Consider the following 25486-nt stretch of genomic DNA (forward strand, 5'->3'; position numbering starts at 1 on the left):
TCTGGTTCCTGTCCCCACCACTGTGAACAATTCTGACTCTGTTTCTCACACTAAACCACTCTGAATGACTTTGTTTACATCTTAACCATTTAATTATGGTGAAATCAGGGTTAGGTTAACTATGCAATCCTTACTGCATACAGATGCTTATATATGGTCGCTGTCGAAAAAAAAAGGTAAATTCTATTGGAGAAACTTTACAGAGAAGGAAAAAAACATTTTAATGTAATACAATTTTATTCAAAAACATTTTGATTTAATCTTAAATTATACAGAAATTTGACAACATTGGTGGTATTTCCCCTTAACGATTACTGTCTTTGCTAACGGCTTTACGGTACAGACGTGGCAAATAGAGATGAGGTAAGAAAACGCTGTATTTTTCTGTCTATAGTTTTTCTTTCTCAGGTGTTTTTCCCCTCTGAAAGCACAGCAAAAACAAGTTTTTCCTCAGAGTGTTTTCACTCTGAGATTGAGATTTTGTGTGGGTGATGGTTTGATGGCTGGACAGTCAAGGCCTTCAGACCCACCAGCCTGGAGAGAGGGAGCGCAGAGAGTGGGGGGATAGTTTTTTCCTGCCAGCTGTCTAACTTGAACTGAGGTGAGACAAGTGAGAAAGAGAAGAGAGGGAGTTAGAAGGGAAGGAAACGAGGTGAGACAGAAGTGAATAAAAAAGGGAGAAAAACAAAGGAGAGTGGAGAAGAGAGGGGGAGAACGAGTGAGAGGTGGTGAGAGAAATACATGGGGAGAAAGTGTGACTAGATCCACAGTAACAGTACCTCGTTCACTCACTCTCACTTTCCCTCAGTCACTCGCTCTGTCGGTTCGCTTCCCTGTAACACTGTCAGTCACGCATTACTGAACTACAACCACTCGTACAGATTAAACAGCTCTCTATTAAACGTCTCTCTAAAATAGACTTCTGTACTTTAACTCTCTGAGCTTATATATACAGCAGACGGGCGTGTGCAGGGAGGGGCCTGGGGCTCGTTAGCATTACTAACGGACACCAACCCCAAAGCCTGGATGAGAAAAGCTAGTTTGATAAATACCGATACAGCATCTGAGTGCCTACAACCACACAGGCGCAAAACAGTTCACAATAACACGACAAGACAAGACCACAGAAAATAAAATAACACAACAGGCTAAATCCAGACTTCTTCCTGGTGATATTTCACATATATGTGCTGTGATTATGTTCATTCACTATAAACTGCCAGTGCTAAGACACAAACTAGGACTCAGAGCCACTTCTAGTGAGCACAGCTTTACCTAAAAACATTGACCTCCCCACCAAGTTGTTTGATTTGCCCACTTCAGCATACATCAGGTCGGCTCTGGTCACTTAAAAGGTGAAAGCAGAAGCAGAAGAGGCCGCACCTCATGCAGGAGGTCACACGGGGTTACTAGGAGGAACACAGGGGCCTCGTGGTGAACAGGTTATGGACCAAAAATAAAAAATTCACACATTCGGTTTGTAATTAAAACTACACCCTTAAACCCTCAACCTCACTCATTTCTGAGAAAACAGTAGTAGCTTCAAAGCCTAAAAGACTGGTCTGATCACTCTCTTCAATAAACAAACAGGAAAAAAACACAATTTAAATAAAAAAGTGGAATGGAAAACAAAAACGACGATGTAAACAAACTAAGAAGTGTTGAGCGTCTCCCAAGCTTGGCCAGGATTCCGCTCAGCTCAACCCAAGGTCACAGTTGGGACCCCGTGACCGTTCTCAGACCATGAAGCGGTGCTCCTTGCCGTCGTGAGCCATGAGGATGACGTTGCGGTTGGAGGTCCAGATGAGGCGGGCGAGTTTGAGGGCGTTCTGTGATCCTGGAGATGCTGGCTGGACCGGAGGAACCTGGTAGGTCTTAATGCAGCGCAGCTGGGGGGCCGAGTTCAGCATGCCTATACTGCCCAGCAGAGACGTGTTCATCTGGGGAGGAAACAAACAGGCCCACGTTATTATCGTCTTAAAGGAGGAGCTCACTAGAAAAATACCCCACATGTAGGCCGAGACTGGCGTCTGAAGTTTGCTTCTTTAGTTTTATACATGAGGTACGAGCAGAGGTGAGTAGTTGGGGTGGGCAATATGGCAAAAATATCATGATTAGGGCTGGGCGATATCACATTATCTGTTGTTATCGTGATCAATTACATGACAGTATGCCACAGTATTCTGTTCTGAGTACATTGTGAATATTATGAAGTACATAAAAACACTTCCCCACTGCATGTTTGATTATAAAGAGCATAATTAGTCTTGTTCTGTTGGATTTAGTGTAACATAGAATGAGAAATATTGAATATAAATTACTGTATTCATAGTTAGTATGAGAAGTAAAATGTTTTTAATGGGACACTTGATTTTACTTATGCTTTAATTATTGATTTATATTTTCTAGATTTGTATTTTTATGTAGTTTTATTATTAGTTTTGTATTATTTTTTATAATTAAATATACTTTTATTATTTAATATGTTCTTATACATCATCAGTCCCTTTTTCCTGTATCAACTTGGCACCATTGGAAATGAGGGTCGCCGTTAAATTATCTCTGAGGTTAAATAAAGGTTGATTGATTGATTGATTGATTGATTGATTGATGTACACCCCATGACTCCGTGTTTTGTGAAAAAAAAAGTATTGTGATATTACAATCTTTTCATATCGCCCACCTCTAAGTATGATATGCATCACAATATTTAGTTTTTCTGAGATTAAATACGTTGGAACAGACGAGAGAGAACTTCTCGTGCCACATTTACAAAATACTATAATAAAAAATAACTACAAAGATTTTTATTCAATATTTTACAAACTACACTGCACTAGATCCACTAAAACAGGCCTAATTATGCTCTCTTTGTAATGAAACATGTAGTTAGTGTTCTTTAAGTAATGGTGAAATCCACAATATGCTCAGAAAAGTGTACTGTGACAGTTTATCATGATAACAGCCAAATTATTTTTGCCAGGTTGGTTGATTTTGCTGAATTTTCACTATTAAGGGAGCATATTTTTAGTAGTTAATATTGAAAGTACATGGGTCATTCTCCATTTGAAGTGGGAACCCATGTCACAAAGGTTGCATAGCTTTCCCTTATGATTTCTCTGATTTTTCTTTTTTTTTATCCTGTTGCATAGTCGCTCTGCATCTGCAAAACAGCTCGTCACAAAACCAATTTTCAACATTTGAGAAACCATTTTTAATATAAAAATATTTTTTAAGGGGTTTAACTTACTTTAACTTAACTTAATGTTTACTTTATATATCATTAACGTTATACTACATTTAAAAAATGTATTTTATTAAAATTAAAATTCATTTGTTACAGATTTTGGTCACTGGTGTTATCAGGACTTGTATTACATTTTATTACAGTATTTTCAGCTCTGTTAAAGTGCTTTGGGTCGAGGCTCATCAGAGAGGAAGCATCTCAAGGCATGAGGAGGCGAGTCACATTCCCTCACTATATTTCATTAATTTATTAATAATTTTGTTTATCAGGCAGCTCATAACTTCAATGTTAAAGTCACTGGTGTTGCACTATATTCATATAACAGCAATGACTTTTTGCATGTATGATAATAGATGTTGTTAATGGACGTGTTAAGATTATTTAGTTTTGGTATGAAAATTTTTTAAAAATGTATCCACCTGAATTCCCACTCCAAATGGGGAATGATCCACATTCAAGCTGTCATTTTGAGTGGCCCAATAATAAGTGGCCCGTTTTAGCCAGTTATATTGGCGCCACTGATTATGACCAAATTTTATTGACATTTGTTGAATGATTTGAATGTCTTGATTCTACCAAACTCTCACAGAAACACATTTGATCTCAGCCAGCTTACCTGCCAGAAGCAGATGTGGCTGTCTGCGTTGGAATAAGTGGCCAGGTAGCGTCCGTCTGGAGCGAAGGACACTGCTGTTATGGGGCCTTTATGTCCGTGGATATGCTGAGAAAAAGAAAACATAAAGAAAACAGGTTACACATTCGCTGGTGTGTAAACCAAAAGAACACGACTCTCAGCCAGTCACTGCTGAGCAGCCGTCTTCTGAGCACTATTTCCGTCAACAAAACTCAGAAACAAACCTGCAGTGAGAACGACGGTGGCAGCAAATTTGTCAGAATTATTAGTGAGAAATGGTGGAAAGGATTAAACTCTGAAAGACCAAACGTACAGTTCAGTGACGAAACTATTAAGGGAATACATGATAAGCTAAATCTAAGCTATCTAATACATCCAGATGCTGAAAGATTTCCCTGGTTTCCAGGTTCTTAATTTTTTTTTTCTACCTTTTATATTTTCATAAATTCTCAAACATTTACATTCTGTGGATGTTTTGTGGTGAACATACCAATAGATTTCGGCTCCGTAAGTAAAATGATTACATTCACTTACACACTTAACTCTTGTTAATGTAAGAAACTTTCTTCTGTAAAGGTTTTGTCCTGACAGTGACTGCATATTTTACAATTTTACAATACTGTTTTGGGGCAGAGTGTGTGTGTGTGTATATATATATATATATATATATATATATATATATATATATATATATACACACACACACACACACACACACACACACACACACACATGTATATACTCACACACACACACACACATTATATCTGTTGTCGGAAGAAAACTCCAAAATGGTAACTTTACAGGAGAAGGAAAAAACCTACTTTACTTTTAATGTAAGTCAATGGAACCAGTCCATTTGGCCCATTTCTTGTAGTGCATTCATCATGAACTCATGAACTTTACACACAATATAAAGGACAACAGGCATTTTCAAATGGTCAAAAACTGGAAAACAACAAAAATGGAGATACAAGGTTTTCATCACTTATTTTTAAACGCATGTTATTTATTTTATTCGTTCTATAGAATTAAAATTGTTTGTTTTAGTCTGTATTATATATACTACTTCATCCCTTTTTCTTCATTGTCAGTTTAACTGGAATGTCTCATTTTTACCTTTTAAGTTTAAATTTCATGTTTTACTCTTACAAAAATAAAATATTAGCTATAAAGGTAATATTTTTAAGATTGTGTATGTTTATGAAGTTGTATTCCACATATAAGAAGTCCTATCAGTGATGATAATACATGCAGAGACAGTAAACACTTATAAAAGCACAGCATATATAAAGCCCCATTCCCATTCCCTAATACACAAGAAGCCACAAACTAATAAATAAATGCCATTTTGAAGACACTGAAAGCTGAAAAAACAAGGTAAACAAAGTAAAAGAATCCAAACAAACAGGCTGAGCATGGATGCAGCTGTAGTAGTAGCTGGAAGTAGCCCACCTGGATATGAAAACGCTAAAGCCACTGAAGTCTGCTCAGTAAATTGGAGGTTGTTTAGTTGTTTAGCAGTAAAGTTGGTATGTGTACACACACACATCTCAGCGTCAGCACAGGAGTGCGAGAGTTGCTGACGGCTTTACGGCTAAAATCAATAAAAGATGAAGACGCTCTTCACCTTCCGCTTCCTCAACAGCCTGAACAGCTCAAGTGTATGTGAGCACCATGAAACTAAAACCATCTGTTCCACACTGAGCACAGAACACAGACCAACAAGGCAGAATACGCCATTTCAAAGTAGGCAGCTCAGCTCAGAGCTGGTCTGTCTGCAGAGCAGTAGTGGTGGGATCGCAGGTAAACACATCTAGATTTTCTTGTTCAGACTTTTGTCATCTCAAAGCTCGAGCCCTTTGATGCACCATCCTTTAAGAACGCATGGAAGACCAGCATCAACACTTCTCTATCCTGGACCTCAGGAGCTGGAACGACCTTCTGCTGGCTGTCTGGGGGTGTTTCACAAAACAGGATTTCTCAGAGGTTTGAAAACCATTGTGTAAAAATTAATTATGACCATATTTGTTCAATAAAACCACACTAATGTTATAAGTGGACCTGTACAAGAGAAATTTAGGATGTGGGCCTTTTAGACACACTAATAAGACCTACACTAATAACTACCAGATCACACCAAGAACTATCAAACTACACAGAGAACTACCAAACCATACCATAAATGACCAAGACGTTCAGAGAACTACCAAACCATACATAGAACTACCAAACCACACGCAGAACTACCAGGCCGTACAAAGCTACCAACCTACACAGAACCACCAAAACCATACACAAAACTACCAAACCACACAGAACTTCCAAACCATACACAAAACTACCAAACCACACGCAGAACTACCAGACTGTACAAAGCTACCAACCCACACAGAACCTCCAAACCATACAAAAAACTACCAAACCACACAGAACTATCAAACCACATACAGAACTACCAAACTACAAAGCTACCAACCCACACATAAAACTACCAAACCATACATAGACCTATCTAACCACACATAGAACTACCAAACCATACATAAAACTACCAAACCACACACAGAAGTACCCAACCATACAAAGCTACCAAACCATACATAAAACTACCAAACCACACACAAAACTACCAGACCATACACAGAACCAAACCGTACATAAAACTACCAAACCGTACAAAGCTACCAAACCATACATAAAACTACCAAACCACACAGAACTACCAAACCATACAAAGCTGCCAAACCATACATAAAACTACCAAACCACACACAAAACTACCAGATCATACACAGAACCAAACCGTACATAAAACTACCAAACCATACATAAAACTACCAAACCACACACAGAACTACCAAACCATACAAAGCTACCAACCCACACACAGAACTACCAAACCGTACAAAGCTACCAACCCACACATAAAACTACCAAACCATACATAAAACTACCAAACCACACATAGAACTACCAAACCATACATAAAACCACCAAACCCCACACAGAACTACCCAACCATACAAAGCTACCAAACCATACATAAAACTACCAAACCACACACAAAACTACCAGACCATACACAGAACCAAACCGTACATAAAACTACCAAACCGTACAAAGCTACCCAACCATACATAAAACTACCAAACCACACAGAACTACCAAACCATACAAAGCTACCAAACCATACATAAAACTACCAAACCACACACAAAACTACCAGACCATACACAGAACCAAACCGTACATAAAACTACCAAACCATACATAAAACTACCAAACCACACACAGAACTACCAAACCATACAAAGCTACCAACCCACACACAGAACTACCAAACCACACAGAACCTCCAAACTATACGCAAAACTACCAAACCATACATAAAACTACCAAACCCCACAGAACTACCAAGCCACACACAGAAGTACCATACCATGGAGAACAACCATACCATACCAATAATGACCAAACCACACCAACAACCAAACAATACTAATCATGACCAAACCAGTCCATTAATGACCAAACCTTAGACAGAACTACCAAACCATATCACTAATCACCAAACCATACGAAGAACAAAGTTATCTTACAGGTTTCTGACCAGAAAGCATGTATATTTTCTCCGGTTTAAGGAGGCGCAGCCGCTAACCAATCAGACGATGGTATATAAGTATCAGCACTGACTCTTATTTCTGCCAGTGTTTTAGCTCAGCGCTAGTTTGGTCTAGAACCTATTTGAATTAGCGAAAAAATATATTGAGTGAACGACAGAGCTCCTCTAAAAGCGTCTGTAAGCGGCTGCTAAACACCGAAAACGCGAGCCTGAAAAAACTTAAGTAAACGACAGATACAGGAGCACTGAGTGAGTCACAGACAGAATCGGGTGACCTTGAGCTGTGGACATACAGAAATACATTCATCACCGAGTTACACATCAATGAGTGTCACTCACTGTAAATAAAGTGTGTGCGCTGCCGTATGGTCGGCGCAGGGCGGCTGAGCAATGTTTAAAATCAAATACTTCAGGGACTTTTCACACCTTTCAGACCTCAAACAAAAATATAACCATTTTCACTGCACAACAATCTACTAACTCAAATATGGCACATAGTTTGTTTTATCCAAACACATTCAATCACGTGCACTATATGGACAAAACTATTAGGACACCCACATATTACAGCTACAGGAGCTTTTATGAATCCCATTCTAAATCCATAGGCATTAATAAGGAGTTGGTCCCCCTTTGCAGCTCTAACAGCTTCCACTCTTCTGGGAAGCTTCTACAAGATTTTAGCCCATTTATCCAGAAAAGCATTTGTGAGGTCAGACACTGATGTTGGCTCACAATCTCCGTTCTAGTTCATCCCAAAGGTGTCGGATGGGGTCGAGGTCAGGGCTCTGTGAGGGCCAGTCAAGTTCTTCCACACCAAACTCACCCAGTCAGGCCTTTATGGAGCTGCTTTGTGCACTGGGGCTCAGTCATGCTGGAACACAAAAGGTTCTTCCCCAAACTGTTCCCACAAAGTTGGAAGTGTACAGTTGTCCAGAATGTCTTGGTGCTGAAGCATTAAGATTTCCCTTCACTGGAACTAAGGGTTCTAGACCAACCCCTGAAAAACAGTCCCATATCATCATCCCTCCTCCACCAAACTTTACAGCTGGCACAGTGCAGTCAGGCAGGTAACGTTCTCCTGGCATTCGCCAAACCCAGACTCGTCCATCAGACTGACAGACAGAGAAACGTGATTCATCACTCCACAGGATACGTTTCCACTGCTCCAGAGTCCAGTGGCGGTGCTTTACACCAAACCACTGAATTCAGTGATTAGAAGGAGTGCACCAATGCCCAATATTTTTGTCTATATAGTGTATATATATACTTTAAGATGCTATCGTTCAAAACTCTGAGATCACTGTTCTCAAAAAATAAAAACAAAATGTATCAGGTAAATGTATGCAATGTTTCTATTGTGATGCTCTACAATCTTTCAAATAACTAGTGGGAAGCTGTAAATAAACAGGGCAGAGATGTTAGGATGTGTAGAGAATTAGAACAGAGCTGTGGAAGATTCTAAAATGACTGAGAAAGCTGTAAAACAATGACGTGTTCTAAAGTAATATTAAAATTAATATCCAGAATGTGTTATATTTGAAGCACAGCGATCAAATCTCAAACAAATAATCTGTCAAGAAGCATCAGCAAATACATGATCACGGTATATTCACTTCATGGCTTTCCCAAAAAACTAAACACTGAAATGAAAATTCCCGTCCAAAAGTAAAATGCAGAAAACACGAAAAAAAAAAACTGACGGCAAATAAACAGTTTAGATATGAAATAAGTACCCAGGCTGCCGTATGTGTCACGATATCCGACATCTTCGAAAACAGAGAACAGCTGGTCACCCAGAGCAATGAATTCCAATATTTTTTACTTATAATTTGCACCTCGTATGTTGTCATTTCAAAAACTGTTTGTGCTCACAGGAACTTCCTTTCTGCATCAAACCTGTATTGAAGTTCTCGTATAAACCATGAAATGGTTCCATACAGCTTTTATCTGCTGCTGCTCAAACTGTTTGAACACATCTACGCTGACCTACGCTCTGCTGCGTCTTTTATTTTGAAGCGTCCTTGTGGGCCTGTTTAATGTGTTCTTTCTTACTGACCGTTTTTTAGCCAGTGCATCTCTATGAAGACTCTCCTTACTGTGCCGACTGACTGAGTCTATGGGGGGGAACACTGTTCTCCCGCACTTCATAATCAATAGCACATAATCCTCCAAGAGCAGATGCACGGGGGCGTGAGAAAAAACGCACACAGGACTTTTAATTACACTCTGTGCTTTAGATACCACTGACCACACCGGCCTCTTACTGAAACCTAGACCGTCAGATTGACACTAACGGCTCTCTAAGGTTTCTGATGAATATTTTCTATCTAATATTTATCTAATACTTCTCATTTCCAGCTGCTTATAAGAATATTATACAGTTATTAAAAGCCCCTCCCACCTTACCTGCTGTGTAGTTTTAAGTGCCAAAACCAGTCATAATTCATTAAAACCCCTCTTTATATGTTTGTTATTTTGCTTAGACTGATGTATGTAAATAAGCTCTGTTCTGACTGGCTGTGCAGTCCAGGCTGAAACACTCCTTATGACTTATGGCTGTGAAGCACTAAACTGCTGTTCTTATAATGACCGAAAATAACACTGAAATTACCAAGCCTGCCACTGCACTACACTGTCTGTCCAAAAGTCTCCAGACGGCTCTTCTAACGAGTGAATTCAGCTACTTAAAAAAAATAGAAGTATTTTTTTTTTCCACTTAAAAATAGTTCCACACTGCTGACATTTGAACCACTCTGGTAACGTCTGAAAACGAGCCTCAGTGTGGAAAAAATCCATTTAGGTCCTGAGTTGGCAACATGCGGCTCTTTTACTACCCTGTGCAGAATCAGATTTGTAGGTAATAATAAAAAACAATAAATGGTCTTAAACGCTGGAGTTACTGTACAACTGCTAATTCACCCTTTAACCCTGAAGGTCAGCGTGGACTGCTGGTCACCATAGCCATGCAGACAACAATCTCGCCTGGCTAGTAACTAAAGAAAAGGCAAAGAGAGAGATTTAAGATAAACGTCAATAATTTGGAGACGAATGAACTCCTGATACGTTTAATCTGCAACGAGAAACTGACCAACACTAAAAAGTGGTGAAGATGAAGTCAGTTTCTCATTCGCCAGCTTCACGTCTGAATTTTTCAGTTCCATCTTAAAGTAACTGCAGCACCATTTAAGGTGGAACGGGACAATTCGAACGAGAAACTGACTTCATCTTCGCCACTTAGAACAAACTACTTTTGCGGAAGTTTCCTGCTGGAGATGAAGAGCATAAATGAGGTAAAACAGCCTTAAGAAACAGCATTAACATGTACTGGATTTGCTCCAGTGCTGATCTTTCAGACTGGACCAGCAGACCCACAGTAGCTGGTTGAAATGGACCAGCAGACCCACAGTAGCTGGTTGAAATGGACCAGCAGACCCACAGTATCTGGTTGAAATGGACCAGCAGACCCACAGTAGCTGGTTGAAATGCACTGAAACTGTGTCAAAGATCCAAAATTCAAATGAAGCCGCGAGCTGCTGATCTGAGCGTGCGTGCAGTGCTCCCTGTGTGCGTGCAGTGTTTCCCGTGTGCGTGCAGTGTTTCCCGTGTGCGTGCAGTGTTTCCTTTGTGCGTGCAGTGTTTCCTGTGAGTATGCAGTGTTCCCTGTGTGCACGCAGTGTTCCCTGTGTGTGTGCAGTGTTCCCTGTGTGCACGCAGTGTTCCCTGTGTGCACGCAGTGTTCCCTGTGTGCGTGCAGTGCTCCCTGTGTGCGTGCAGTGTTTCCTGTGTGCATGCAGTGTTCCCTGTGTGCGTGCAGTGTTTCCCGTGTGCGTGCAGTGTTTCCTGTGTGCGTGCAGTGTTCCCTGTGTGCGTGCAGTGCTCCCTGTGTGCGTGCAGTGCTCCCTGTGTGCGTGCAGTGTTTCCCGTGTGCGTGCAGTGTTCCCTGTGTGCGTGCAGTGTTCCCTGTGTGCGTGCAGTGCTTCCTGTGTGCGTGCAGTGTTCCCTGTGTGCGTGCAGTGCTCCCTGTGTGCGTGCAGTGCTCCCTGTGTGCGTGCAGTGTTCCCTGTGTGCGTGCAGTGTTTCCTGTGTGTGTGCAGTGTTCCCTGTGTGTGTGCAGTGTTTCCTGTGTGCGTGCAGTGTTTCCTGTGTGCGTGCAGTGTTCCCTGTGTGCGTGCAGTGTTCCCTGTGTGTGTGAAGATGAGGAACTGTAGTGTTTAGAGCCGAAGCCCAGCTGCCCTGCCGTCCTGCCCCGGAGCATTCAGCCTCTCCCAGCCGCACTGCACAGGGCACTTTGTAGCTCTCTGATAATACAGAAATACATTTTAAAAAGCATCCGAGCGCCCCGTCCAGCCGGCCGAGTCAGAACCCGCACCGCTTTGGAAAACACCTGCTACCCAGGTTGGGCCGACGAGATAGCGCTTTACAGAAAGTCAATATGCTGGGGGGCAGAGTAAAAAGGAGTTAAATTATTGAGAGAGAGAGAGAGAGAGAGAGAGAGAGAGAGAGAGAGAGAGAGTGTGAAGGGGGGATGGGAGGCAGGAGGTGTCAAAGAGAAAGAGAAGAGGACGAAAAGACGAAAGAAGAGAAGCGGGGTGGTGGTGAGAGAGGTGGGGGAGCAGACAAAAACAGAAAGTGAGGATAAAAACGGAAGAGGTGGCAGCAAGAGAGACCTGAATGTTGCTGTGAGGATTTGATTGAGCGTTAGTGAGGTCAGGTATGATGGATGGTTAGTTCTGGAGCTCCAGCTCATCCCAAAGGTAGTTCCACTGCTCCACAGCCCAATGCTGGGGGGCTTTATACCCCTCTAGCCCACACTTGGCACTGGGCATGGTGACCATAGGCTCGTGTGCTGATGCTCCAGACTGTCCCATTATAGTACTTTTCTTTGGGGATTATTTGAGTTGCAATTTGTCACTGATTTTTTTTTTAGTCCTAAAGGTTTTTGAAACCAATGTTAGCAAACAAGGACAGAATTAATGAAGGAATCAACACTTAAAACACGTTCAAAGCTAGTAACTGTTAGGCTGCTGTGGGTGTATAAAAAGTGGAGTTAAAGTTGTTTGGTTGCCATTAAAATGGCACCAAAAATGACATGGAAGCACACAGCGTATAGAAACCTTCTACAGAGCGACTCGACCTCATTATCCAGGTATTCCTCTGTATTTGGTGATGTCGTACACAGGTAGCTCATCATACACCAACAGAAACTCAGAAGTCTGCTTAAAAAGTTTGAAACACATGGTTACTTCTTGTTCTGGGGGCGCTGTCCTGTTGAAATGACACTGCTCGGAAAAGTCTGAGCTCTTGAGAAACTTCACAAGTGGGAATTAAAAGTTGAAAAGCTGTTTAAATTGATTTTTTTCTACTTTGAAGCTGGAAAATTCCCAGTTCCCATTTGGTCATGAGCTGTAAAAAATGAAGAAATGCTGGACGTGTCCAGAATGATGAAAACAGCAGCAGAGTGTCTTAAATGGTCACTTCAGTTAACATCCATAATCAAGTTCTAGTAAAATAAACATGCAGAGTGCCTCTAATTTGAAAAGTGCCCATCTCAAAGGAGATAATGTGACAAGAAATTACTGTAGATATTGGTTTGGGAGGGGCTGCATTAAAGCACCACTTCATATCTATATGACCATTCAAATGTTTGTGATCACTTTCTGTATGAATGACTGCAGTTATTTTATGCAGTAGTAAGTTTTAATCTGTAGACTGAAATATGAACTAAATACTGGATGTTATATTTTCAAGAGAAGACAGGAAATTCTGGAGAAACACTACTTGACTGCACTTAATAATAATAATATTTAAAGAGCAATTCCACTGATTTGTCGAAATATATAAATCATTCAAATGTAAACAGAGTAATTCAGAGTGGTTTGGTGTGAGATGGTTCAGATTTCTTTACAGTGGTGGTGATAGGAACCAGGGGTCGCCATGACTACAACACAAATATAGACATTTTATTTACTATCCAGAACAACCAGTGAACCAACACGAGTCTTCTGAGTTTATATGGAATGTTGATGATGGAAAAAAGTGGAAAAATCTGAAATAATACTTTTTCTTTGGGGACTATTTTGCCCCATAGCACCTTGCATATATCCCTCCACCATGAACAGATAAAAGTCTTCTCAAGACTATTGCAAAACAATGTCTCTGTATCAAGCAGTGTATTTCACAGTGGTGCTGATAGGAACCAGATGTCCACCTCTAAATGAATTCACTGCCTGATGTCTTAGACACTGTTTTACAACAGTTTTGAGAAGTTTTTTTATCTGTTCATGGTGGAGGGATACATGTATGGTGTTATGAGGCAAAATAGTCCCCAAGAACACTTATTATTTCAGATTTTCCAATATTTTCCATCATCAACATTCCATATAAACTCAGAAGACTCGTGTAGGTTCACTGGTGGTTTTGGATAGTAAATAAAATGTCTATATTTGTGTTGTAGTCATGGCGACCCCTGGTTCCTATCACCACCACTGTAAAGACATCTGAACCATTTCACACCAAACCACTCTGAATCCCTCTGTTTACATCTCAACCATTTATATGATTTGAAAAATGTTTTAATCTTGAAAACAATATTATTAGGTGCCATCAAATTGTTGACTCCTGGTGACCATATGGTTTATATTTCATTCTACTTAGTATAACTTATTATTGCATAAAATAAACGCAGTTATTCGTATAGAAAGTGACCACAAAGATTTGAATGGTCAAAAGAGAAAAGAACAGAACAGGTCAGCTGAATCTTATAAATCTGTCAGATCAAATGTTCCACCATTCAGGGATGCGATCACGACTATGAAGAATTTTTTTTATCTGATCAGTCAGTGATATGTTTGTCATCTCTCCTCTCAGAGGGAGGATCCAAAATCCCCTCCATAGCTCTAATGCAATCAGCCGTCCTACCTGTCAGCCTAAAAACGCTCCCAAACACCCTCATAATAAAAGGGGGATGAGATTATGGGTCTCGCGCACCGCTGAGAGACGAGATGGGAAGAGTAATCTCTTACAATTAAAGCCCAAATGAAATGAAACCTCCATCATCTCGACCTCGTGGTGGGAAAATTACATTATTTATTTGTTTATTTATTTATTTTTGGGAGCCTTGACGAAATAAGACGCTGCGTAACCCACAGCAGGCGGACAGGAATGAGCAGCAGCAGATATTGCCCTGTCACATCAGTACAGACAGAAGTATGAGATGCTGGAAAAATTTTTGCGTGACTTAAAAATCAATAAAATGTGATTTCATATGACGTTTTTTCCTCCCCGTGAGAACGATCTGGGCTGCAGAGGGTCTGCTGGGCCAGGGCTGGACATAGTGGGTCAGTTTCTACTGGGACGGGATCAATCTGTCTATCAGGGTGGGGCAGTGGACCGGGGAAAAGCCATTTAAGGAGCACCAACCTGATCTACTGTCCAGCCTGGGGATCTCCCAAGTAACAGGCGTACATTCACTGGCCAGGGTTCGGCAACATGCGGCTCTTTTACTGTCCTGTTGTGGCTCCACAGCAGAATCAGATTAGTAGGTAAAAATAAAATAATCCTCCTTTACAGTAAAATAAAGCTCTGCTGATCGTTCAACACAGTTTAACAATAAATGGTCTTAAACTCTGGAGTTAATGCAGAACTGCTAATTCACCCTTCAACCCTGATGACTGGCACTCAGACTGCTGGTCACCATAACAACACAGACAACAATCTGGCTTAGCTAGTAGCTAACGAAACGGCAAAGAGAGAGATTTAAGATAAACGTCGATAATTTGGAGACGATTTGACTTCTTTGCATTTATAATCACTCCAGCTGGTTTCCTGATATGTTTAATCTGCAACGAGAAACTGTCAAACACTAAAAAGTCACCAAGCTGACGTCAGCTCCTCATTCGCCAGCTCCTTGTTCAAATTCTCCCGTTCCACCTTAAATGGTGCAGCAGTTACATTCTGGCGCCTCAGGCACCATTTAAGGTGGAACGGGACAATTTGAGCAAGAAGCTGGCGAATGAGAAGCGACTTCAGCCTCGTAAAAAGTCAAACACAGAGTCATTTTACAAGAAACTGTTACACTTTTGAGGAAAAGTTTCCTGCCGGAGATGCGAGAAAAACTCCTATAGCTGAGCTACAGCTTAAGGCAGAGCTAAGTAATGTTTGTTTATATTTTTAGCCTGTACTCCCAAGATGGATTCATTTCTTTTGAAAGGACAAAATGGCTCTTCTTAACATTTGGGTTGTGACCTCTGGACTAACCTATCTACCCTCAATGTCCACTTTATCATGTCCACTTACTATATTCTTACATCTTCAGTATTTAGTGAGTCCACTCCTTATCTTTAATACAACTTCCATTCTTTTCAAGGCACTCGTTTTGAGCTTTTTATAAAGAAATCTGCAGGGATCTTTTTTCAAAGTTCAGTCTTAGAAGTTGGTTTAGCATTTTTTGCTTCTCACATCCACATAATCCCAATTACAAATTTAGACTAACCAGGCCAAAAAAACACATCTCAGACATGAAGCTTCAAGTTGGAGGAAAAAATGAAACAAATGCCGTATCTTTTTTTGTGTAGGCCACACTTTGTTCTTCCCAACATGTTGAACTCAGTAAATAAACAGTAACTGTGTATCACAGTGTGCAGAAGTGTGTCTCTGTAGAGGATGTGTAACTTACTTACACTTAGAAAGTCAACACAAACATGCCATTTGACTGGGGCGCCCAAACTTTTGCATACGACCGTATACCTCGCCCGCCCACACTGACACAGTTTGATGTGGATCTGCCCTCAGGGTCTCTCTGTCCTTCCCCTCGCTGACAGTCTGCAGCTTCTTATCTGCTGATGCCATTGTATTTTCTTTATCTCACCTCCATGGCTGCCAAGCCAAACGCTCTCTCTCTCTCTCTCTCTTTCCTTCTCTATCTCTTGCTCCCTCTCTCTTCGTCACTCACTTTTTCTCCTTCTCCACTATTTCTCTCTCTTTTTCTGTCTACATCACTCTCTTCCCTCTTCTTCCAGCTGTATCTCTTCTCTGCTGCCCATTTTATATATATCGGGTGTTTTTCCGTCCTGTAAACAAATTCCTTGAAGGCTTGAACGGCTCTGTAAGCAAACTGCTGTACTAGTATCACCCATCAGCTACAGTACTACTGCTACTACTACAGGTGTGCTATTACACTATTACTACTATTACTACTACTATTAAACTACTACTGGGACACTGTACTGCTACAACACTAGCCACGTTTACATGCAGCCTGATAATCCATTAATAATCTGACTAATAGCTCAATCGGATAAGAATACGTCTTAATAGTCTAGTCTGATTGAGGCCATTCGGAATACAGTTTCTATCCGATTGATCGAGGTGGGTAATCCTGTAAATAATCCTTTAAATAGAAGAATAATATCTGTGTAAACGCCTGTATCTGATTACATTCCCTATCAGAAAGTTTAAGTCCGTTCTGATCATGTTCGTCACGTCATAGTGAAAGTTTATACCGTTCAACATGGCGGAGCAGAAACTGGTCTGCAGAGGAGACGAAGTTTCTGCTCTGATCTTTAAAAGACGGCGGTGGGACGGACGTCCAGCTTATGTGTCTCAGAACACGACGTCTTCCTCTCGGCCTCCTTTAATAAGGACATGTGAAGGACGTTTTCCTGAGTCTGACATCATTTTAAAGCAATTAAAAACACAAGCGCTGCTCACTGCTGCTCATCTCACTCTGACTGGACTCACGTGATGCTGGTTGTCATGGCAACGTCTACACTAAGTGGTGCTCTATGCATGCACGTAATTTACTGTCTGATTACTTGTAGTGAGGATGTAAACGGAGGTTTTCATCAGATTGTTGAGTAGAGTGAGAATAAACACCTCAGTCTTAATCTGTAATCAGAATGTATTCAATCGGATTGGGAAACATCTTTGCATGTAAACACAGACACTGCTACTTCTACATCACTACTGCTGCTGCTAAAAATAACAGACAGTATATTCAACTTGGACATTTTTTTTTACTAAGCAAACTTCCTCAGTGATGATGTGGAAACATGCTGGCTTGTCGAGGCGACACCGAAAACAGAGTAAAATAATCTCTAACTTTAGCTATCATAATTAGCTTAGCTGCACATTAGCCTAGTCGCACTTTAGGCTTCTCCGTTGTGTCTGTGGCACATTAAGGTTCTTCTTAGTAAATAAAATTAGCAAATTTAATTTTTCGTAGTAAATTAAAACAGTTTACTGAGTGTATTATTAACCTATTAGGATCAACTTATTGGTCATTTTATCCTCTAAACCTACTAAACTGACTTAAGTACCAGGTTGTTGAGATGTAAATATAGCCTGGAAAAACTGTTGGTACAGTGTCAGCTTTTTAATCAGCTATTTTCATTACACCTGCCCTCAGCGTCTGTGTTTACATGAAAAGCTTTTAGCCAATCCAATTGAAAACGGTCCGATTACAGATTTAGACTGAGGTGTTTGTTCTCACTCTATTCAACAACCTGATGGAAAATCTGTTTACATGCTCACTACAAATAATCAGATACAAAATTACGCTCATGTGTAGAGAACAACTTACTGTAGACGTTGCCATGACAACCAGCAACACGTGAGTCCAGTCAGAGTGAGATGAGCAGCAGTGAGCAGTGCTTGTGTTTTTAGTTACTTTAAAATGATGTCAGACTCAGGAAAACGTCCTTCACATGTCCTTATTAAAGAAGGCCGAGAGGAAGACGTCGTGTTCTGAGACACATAAGCTGGACGTCCGTCCCACCGCCGTCTTTTAAAGATCAGAGCAGAAACTTCGTCTCCTCTGCAGACCAGTTTCTGCTCCGCCATGTTGAACGGTATAAACTTTCACTATGACGTGACGAACATGATCAGAACGGACTTAAACTTTCTGATAGGGAATGTAATCAGATACAGGCGTTTACACAGATATTATTCTTCTATTTAACAGGTTATTTACAGGATTACCCACCTTGATCAATAGGATAGAAACTGTATTCCGAATGGTCTCAATCTAACTAGTCTATGCTGATTGAGGTGTTTACTTGGACGTATTCTATTCCGATTGAGCTATTAGTCGGATAGTTAATGGAATGTTTGGCTGCATGTAAACGTGGCTAGTGTCCACCCAGAAGATCAGATTTCCTTTTTTCTTTATTTTTTGATGAAATCTGTTTAAGTTGACACAAAAAGAAAAAAAAACTGCACTGCTTGAAAAAGTGCTATTACAACCATTTATGGTTTATTTCTTGTTCACCACAAAGGCTGTGTGTGAGAGAGACACTGTGTATTTCAGTGTGTGTGTGTGTGTGTGTGTGTGTGTGTGTGCGTGTGTGTACATGTCGGTAGTTAGTGTTTCATTGATCTGCAGCAGATCTTGCAGGAGCTCAATGGAGGAAGCAATTTATTCTTAATAACAATGGCACGCCCCCCTCACCCCACAATCAGGCGCATGTGTGCGAGTGAGACAGAGGGACGGAGGCTGTGAGAAAGCATGAGGGGGTGAAAATTACAGAAAGAGGGGAAGCTAACTGAAGGACGAGAAGCAAAGAGGAAGGTGTGGTGTGTGTTTATAATGTGTGATAGACAGTCTGCACACACATGCGCTCTTGTATTACTATCATTATGGTGTTTTTTCCATCGACTTTAGTGTTTTTGTAGCTGCACATCGCTAAACACACCCTAGTCTTAACCTCAGCAATCAAAACAATCTTTTGGCTCCGTTAGTTTCTCAAGAATAGCGGGCAGCAGCGAAATAGACCTCTGAAGTCGTGCAGACCCCATCTGAGTGTCACAGGGTCCGTCACAAGGTCACCTAGGTGTCAAAATAGAAATAATTCTACATATTTACATTTTCTACATATTTCGGTATATTTAGCTGCAGCGCTTCACGTTCATCTAAGTGTCTTCCATGATGTGATGAGCAGGTTTATAAATAATGATTAACGATAAATAATGATGACTATTGTTTGGGTCAAAGATAGTTTAATCCATACATTACATTTTTGAATTTTGAATTTGTTTGCAGGGATCATTTGGTTTTCTTATTCATTTTTTCTTTTGAAATACTTTTTGTTCATCCACTGCAACAATAATACTCATTTACCACCCTTTTCTAGCCCTTCTTTTGTGGATATGTCGGCTAAGCTATGATAAGCTAACAGTGGATTTAACACTGTTGTCGCTCACAGACAGGTTGTCATTTGTTATAGTTCTTTTCTTATATTCTCATTCATTATAGTTCATTTTTAATGGCTGGTTGTCTTTGCTATGGTACACTACAGCGACACTGAATGGAGGTGATGCAGTTTTTTTAGAATTACTCCATTTTATTTGTCCTGTGACAAAAAACGAATATCCTCAAGCGGCGGATCCTTTGCTCCCCACAAAACGGGCAGCTGATGACCAATCGGTGGGCTACATTACATTTTGGAAAAGTCAAACGAGCACAGAGAGTTCCACCTCATTCAGCAGCTGGAAGGTTATGACTTATGAGTTTTCTCAGCTGAGCAGTCTAGAAGTCTGAGCTGCTTTTGGAGATGCTGACAGCATTTGTGAAAAAGCAGAAGGCAAACGAATCCTGACGTTTGTCAGAAAGTTCTAGTCACTATCAAACAGCTGAAGCGTCATCTTGTTCAAAAACTGAATGGAGGGCAAATAAAATGTTGCATTTTCGCTGTTGGAAAAATTGTGTTTGGTGTGAAAGAAATCAGTTAAACACACTCAAATTAATTTACTGTCATCTCAGTAAATCGCGCTGGGTGTGTAAAGGCCTGGGGCCGTATTTCAGAAACTGAAGTCTGAAATCTTATTTGTTCAGTCTCCATGACCACTTCAGTACAGACTGAATTTCGGACAGTAGGTGTTCCAGAATAACAGTTCCTAACTTCATAATCTCATCATGAACTCCAGATAAGAAAACAGCATCACACAAACATTCTAACTAGACTAAACCTCCTAAATCCTGTCCTAACTTTAGGATGAACCCCAACAGGGTCCTCACTTCTGTTTAAGGTCCGTTTCTATGGTTTTTAGGCAGCTGAGTCAGCAGCATAGTTCACTACCAGCATAATGAGCTCCATTTATTTCTACTGTAAAACGCTGCTTTCACTGTGAGATGATTTTCTTTTCTAACTCTGCGTTTTAAAGATCTCAGACGCTGCAGACTCGATCTCCACCGCCCCTCTGATCACCTTCGTGTGTTAATGTTGATGATGAAATATCACAGTGATGGTGGTGAATAATGAGGAGACGGAGCTGAACGTGTGTCTTTATTAGGAGGAGTAACGTTAGCGCGCTCGGCTAAGGCGTTTGGGGAAATGGAGACTGAAACTGTGGAGCCGCGACGCTCTGATGAACAGCAGGGGGCGCTCTCACAGTATTCTTAACTTTAATATGAATTTGTAAAAAATCTCATCTTGACCTGTCAGATCTTAAGTTAAGACAAAACGATAGGAAGTTTCTGTAATACGGCCGCTGAGCTCTGGCGTAATTCTTTACGAACGTATTTTGATTCCTCAGACAGTCGTCTCTCCCTCTTTATCTACACCTCTGTAATCTTTCCATTCATCACTCTCCCTCTCTCACCCTCTCTCTCTCTCTCTCTCTGACGAGGTTGTGCTGCAGAAAGCAGGCGGCGTTTACTCGGGAAATGGAACGGCAGTGGATGTGTGTGCGTGTGTTTTATCGAACGGTGGAAAAGCACGATTTCTCCCTTTGGCTATTCAGAGATATTGGACCCCCGACCCCCCACCATCAACTCACACGTGCGCACATACACATGCACTCACGGCACACATACAAACACACACAAACAGATGCTAAAGTTATTCTGTGTGAAAGAGGACGCAGGGCTGTCAGACGGGATCAGAAATCCAATTCCAACTTTCGGCCTGTTTGTTAAATATTTAAATATGTTTGTTATGCATTGTTTAAAAAAAAAAAACTGCAAAGAAAATAAGCATTTACTGAGTATGTGACTGCAGGAAACGCCAGCTTTCTAAATTAGATAATGCTATGAAAAGTCTATATAAAAATCTTTACGTTGTATGTGTGGAAGGCTTTATCAGTTAAACTAGCACAACGTCGGGTAAGAAACAGATCTGTCTTTCACTGGAGCTGCACAGACTTCACTGCTCGGCGATGATGCTTTAAGTTTGACATCAAGTAAGTAAGTAAAGTTTATTTATATAGTGCTTTTTACAACAGGTGTTGTCACAAAGCAGCTTTACAAGGAATTCAGCATTATAGAAAGAAATCCGGGTCCGAGCCCCCATGAGCGTCGCCAGTGGCGACAGTGGCAAGGAAAAACTCCCCAAGGGAAACAGGAAGAAACCTTGAGAGGAACCAAGACTCAGAAGGGGAACTCATCCTCCTCTGGTCGACACCGGATAGCAAACAGTGTTAGTACAAAAACGGGGAAAACAGGTGGAGCAATGATTAATTTGATTAGTTTAGTTCATGCAGCAGCGGCGGCGGCAGCATCAGCATCAGTGGGGTCAGGTTGTGAGGGTGAGGTTTGCACGGTGTAGTACAGCATGGAGCTTGATGGTGGTCAAGCTGGTCCAGAGGGCTGGTGAGCAGTGGCACCCGATTAAGGCAGAAGAGGCAGCAGCATCAGAGTCGCTGATCACGTCATTCTAACACTAACAACGTAGACGTTCAGAGAAGACAACAGGTGACCAGCCTGGTGAGTTCACGCTCCGTGGCTCTGGTTTCCTGAAGGCTAGCTATGCGATCCAGGGCTTGTTGGAAAGGACAAATCACGCTCTACTGCCCTCTGGAGTTTGGCTTTGTTCTATCATCTCTCCGCCAATCTACAGTGAACATGTGAACACAGCATTAGCCAGATACAAATTTACAAGATTCCAGGGTCTGTATCTCCGGGTCCCTTAAGTCTAGCAGGCACGTTTGGCTTCATCACAGACTTTTAAAGTCAGATCTTCGAAGTCGCTTGATACAAATCATTTCCTTCTCGTGTAGTTCTATTCATGACATCATCAGCGATCTGTTCAGCTAACTGTTCACCTAACTGTTGACTTTAAAACATCTGAAGTGGTACAGCCTCCACACTGAGCTGCTACGGAACATTCTGAGGCCAGACAGCTTATCAGAGCCGGTTCAGGACGTGGACTGATGTTACACATTATGTAACTGTAAGGAACAGCAGTAATATTCCCAATTCTCAGATTGATCCCATGTATGTTTAACCATCTGAAAGGAGTTAAACAATAGATTTTTCTATTATATCTTTAGCTTTAGCTCAATTAATATCAATTTAATCAATATTAAATTAAATTCAAGCCCAGCAAGTAAGTGAAACAGGAGCTATTAATTTAAATCAGAGTCGAGAATAAACATCCACTGAATGAAGACGTTGACACTCATGGAAACAAGCGGCTCCCCAACTCTGAAATCCCAATTTAAGTATCGCGTTCAATAAAAAAACGTCCCCAAACTTCTGATGGACAGAGCGTGTTGGACTCATTTCTTGTCCTGTTTAACTACACGAGTAAAGCAGCAATGTGAACATGAGCCGACATACAAGTGTATTTACATTCATCACACATTCACACACACACAGACGCCTCGGGCAGTTTCCTCATCCCGCATCACTCTCAGCCTGACCGTCCATTACCCACAACCCCTCACAGCCACACTATTGATTCCATACGTCCAAATACTGCAACTCACTCACTCAGAGCACCGAGAGAGAGACGCGTACATATGTTAAATAGGCTTTTTTATATTATTATTTGCTAATTGTCATATTTCCTTCTTTAGCTTTTATTATGTAGATGATTGCCGCAATGCTTTGACAATACAGATGTAATTTGTCATGTTAATAAAGCAAACCGCTGTTGGAAGAAAATCTATCTCCAAAATGGTAACTTTACAGGAGAAGGAAAAAACATACTTTACTTTTAATGTAAGTCAATGGAACCAGACATTTTTCCAAGTCATTTTGGGCCGTTTTCTTTCAGTCCATTTATCATGAAATTTACATACAATGTGAAGCTCAACAGGTATTTTCTAATTATGTCAAAAACTGAACAACGACAAAAATGGAGATACGAGGTTTTGTTCCGACAGCAGCGAAACATGAAGTTGAAAAGAGAAGAGAGAAAGAAATAGACAGAGAACAGAGGGAAGTCAGACAGTTAATAAGAGAGACAGATAGAGAGAGAGAGAGAAAGAAAAGAGAAAGATATATAGTGATTGGTAGAGAGAGAGAGAGAGAGAACAAAGAGAAAAGAATAGACAGAAGAGTAAGAGAGAACAGAAAGAGAAAAAAGATACATAAAGCGTTAAGTAGAGAGAAAGAATGAGATAAGAAAAGGATGGACAGCAGTAAAGTGAAAAGGGAGATATTCAGAGTAGTAGTTGGAGAGAAAAAGAGAAGAAAAAAGGGGTGGACAGAGAGAATAGAGAAAGAAAAGAGAAAGAAAAGAATTGACAGAAAGCAAGAGAATAGAGAGAGATGGAATGATCGGTAAAAAGAAAAAGAAGAAAAAAAGGAATAGACATAAGAGAGAGATAGAGTGATAGAAGGAAAGAAAGACAGAGGGAAGAAAGAAAAGAACAGACAGAAAAGAGAATGAAAAGAGAGACGTATAGAGAGAGAAAGAAAGAAAGGGAAGAAAGGAAAGGTGTGTGAGTATATATATATATATATATATATGGTTTGTGCAGCACTGTCTTGTGTTTTATTATGATCGTCATGGTGACGGGGTGAAAAATGGGGTCCAGCAGAGCTCACTGCAGAGGAGTCAATAGCACACTAACACAGAGAGAGAGAGAGAGAGAGAGAGAGAGAGAGAGAGAGAGAGAGGGAGAGAGAGAATGGTGGTGTATGTGAGCGTGTGAGCGAGAGTGAGTGACACTGTGTGGATTATGAGTCGTGCCCGAGCGCCTCACTGCCTGCAGCTGAGACTGATCAATACGGCCAGGAGGACACTGACCCTGTTACACCCACGCACTGTACAGACAACACCAGAGCCCCGAAACCACAGACACACCGATGGAGTGGGAGAGCAAAGTGGAGCTCAGGGCGTTCCGTAATCACTCCGCTCCAACTCCGCTCCGGGTTTTCTATTTCCAGCTCTATCTGATTCAGTCTAATGACATTTATGTTATGTATTGAAAGAATGGACGATGCACCGGGCATTTCACTTCGTGAATGATATCATTTATGGCTGTTATTAACCTTTCCTAGATCACTGTACCTGTACAGGTACCTGTACTTGGGAACGCGATCAGGAGGCAGTAAATCTGAGTCTGCGCTGCTCACACACGACTCGACTCTCTCTCCAACCGTCGACTCCGACAGACCCAAAAATCTGCAGACTACAGCCGATCAGCGCAGACTCAGCCAGACTGAGAATCGGGGCAAAAATCGGGGTAAAAGTCGTTTAGTGTAACCCCGGCTTTATGATCGGTTATTTACAGCAGTTACGATCATCTCATTTGCAACAGAAGCACTGAATAAGCAAATGCCAGCAAATCCGTGTGCCTCACCTTCAGAGCCTCGCTGCCTCCACAGAGACACCATAATCAACAGCATGAGGTCCGATAGCAGGGCAAGAGTCAGAGATAGTTTAGAGATCTGTGGGTGGAGATTAACCGCCATTCTAGCCTCTGTTACTCTGTGTCAGCGATTCATACAATTATTCTGATTAACTGGGGAAGAAAATTCAGTGCTACCTTTCAAAAGAGACCAAGATCATAACTGCAGCCCAAAGTATGCAGGAACAGTGCTGCTTTACTTTGTGTGCCAACTCAGACAGTAATGGGGCAACAATTAAAAAGGTTAAACGAGAAACTAGTTAAAAATTCTGTGCTACACAGGCCTTTTTTTGGTAAGTATAGGCTTGAAACTTTCAGAGATTGAGGTAAGAATATTATAAACATATTTAACCTATTTCAAATTTTTTTTATTTATTTTTTTACTTATTTTAAACTGTTTTAT

General features: G+C 40.9%; 1 protein-coding gene across 1 annotated transcript in view; it reads right to left on the reverse strand.

Moving 5' to 3' along the window:
- Positions 1-614: 614 nt before the first annotated feature.
- Positions 615-25486, reverse strand: part of LOC118819701 (WD repeat-containing protein 7) — a 292651-nt gene continuing 267779 nt past the window's right edge. The window contains exons 27-28 of the mRNA XM_036587568.1: positions 3864-3968; positions 615-1940 (exon numbers count right to left, since the gene is read on the reverse strand). Of these exons, the coding sequence (XP_036443461.1) occupies positions 1737-1940; positions 3864-3968 (309 nt within the window). The 3' untranslated portion in view covers positions 615-1736. The remainder of the gene's footprint in view (positions 1941-3863; positions 3969-25486) is intronic.

The sequence above is a fragment of the Colossoma macropomum genome, unplaced genomic scaffold, assembly GCF_904425465.1.
Source record: "Colossoma macropomum unplaced genomic scaffold, Colossoma_macropomum, whole genome shotgun sequence".
Taxonomy (NCBI): Eukaryota; Metazoa; Chordata; class Actinopteri; order Characiformes; family Serrasalmidae; genus Colossoma; species Colossoma macropomum.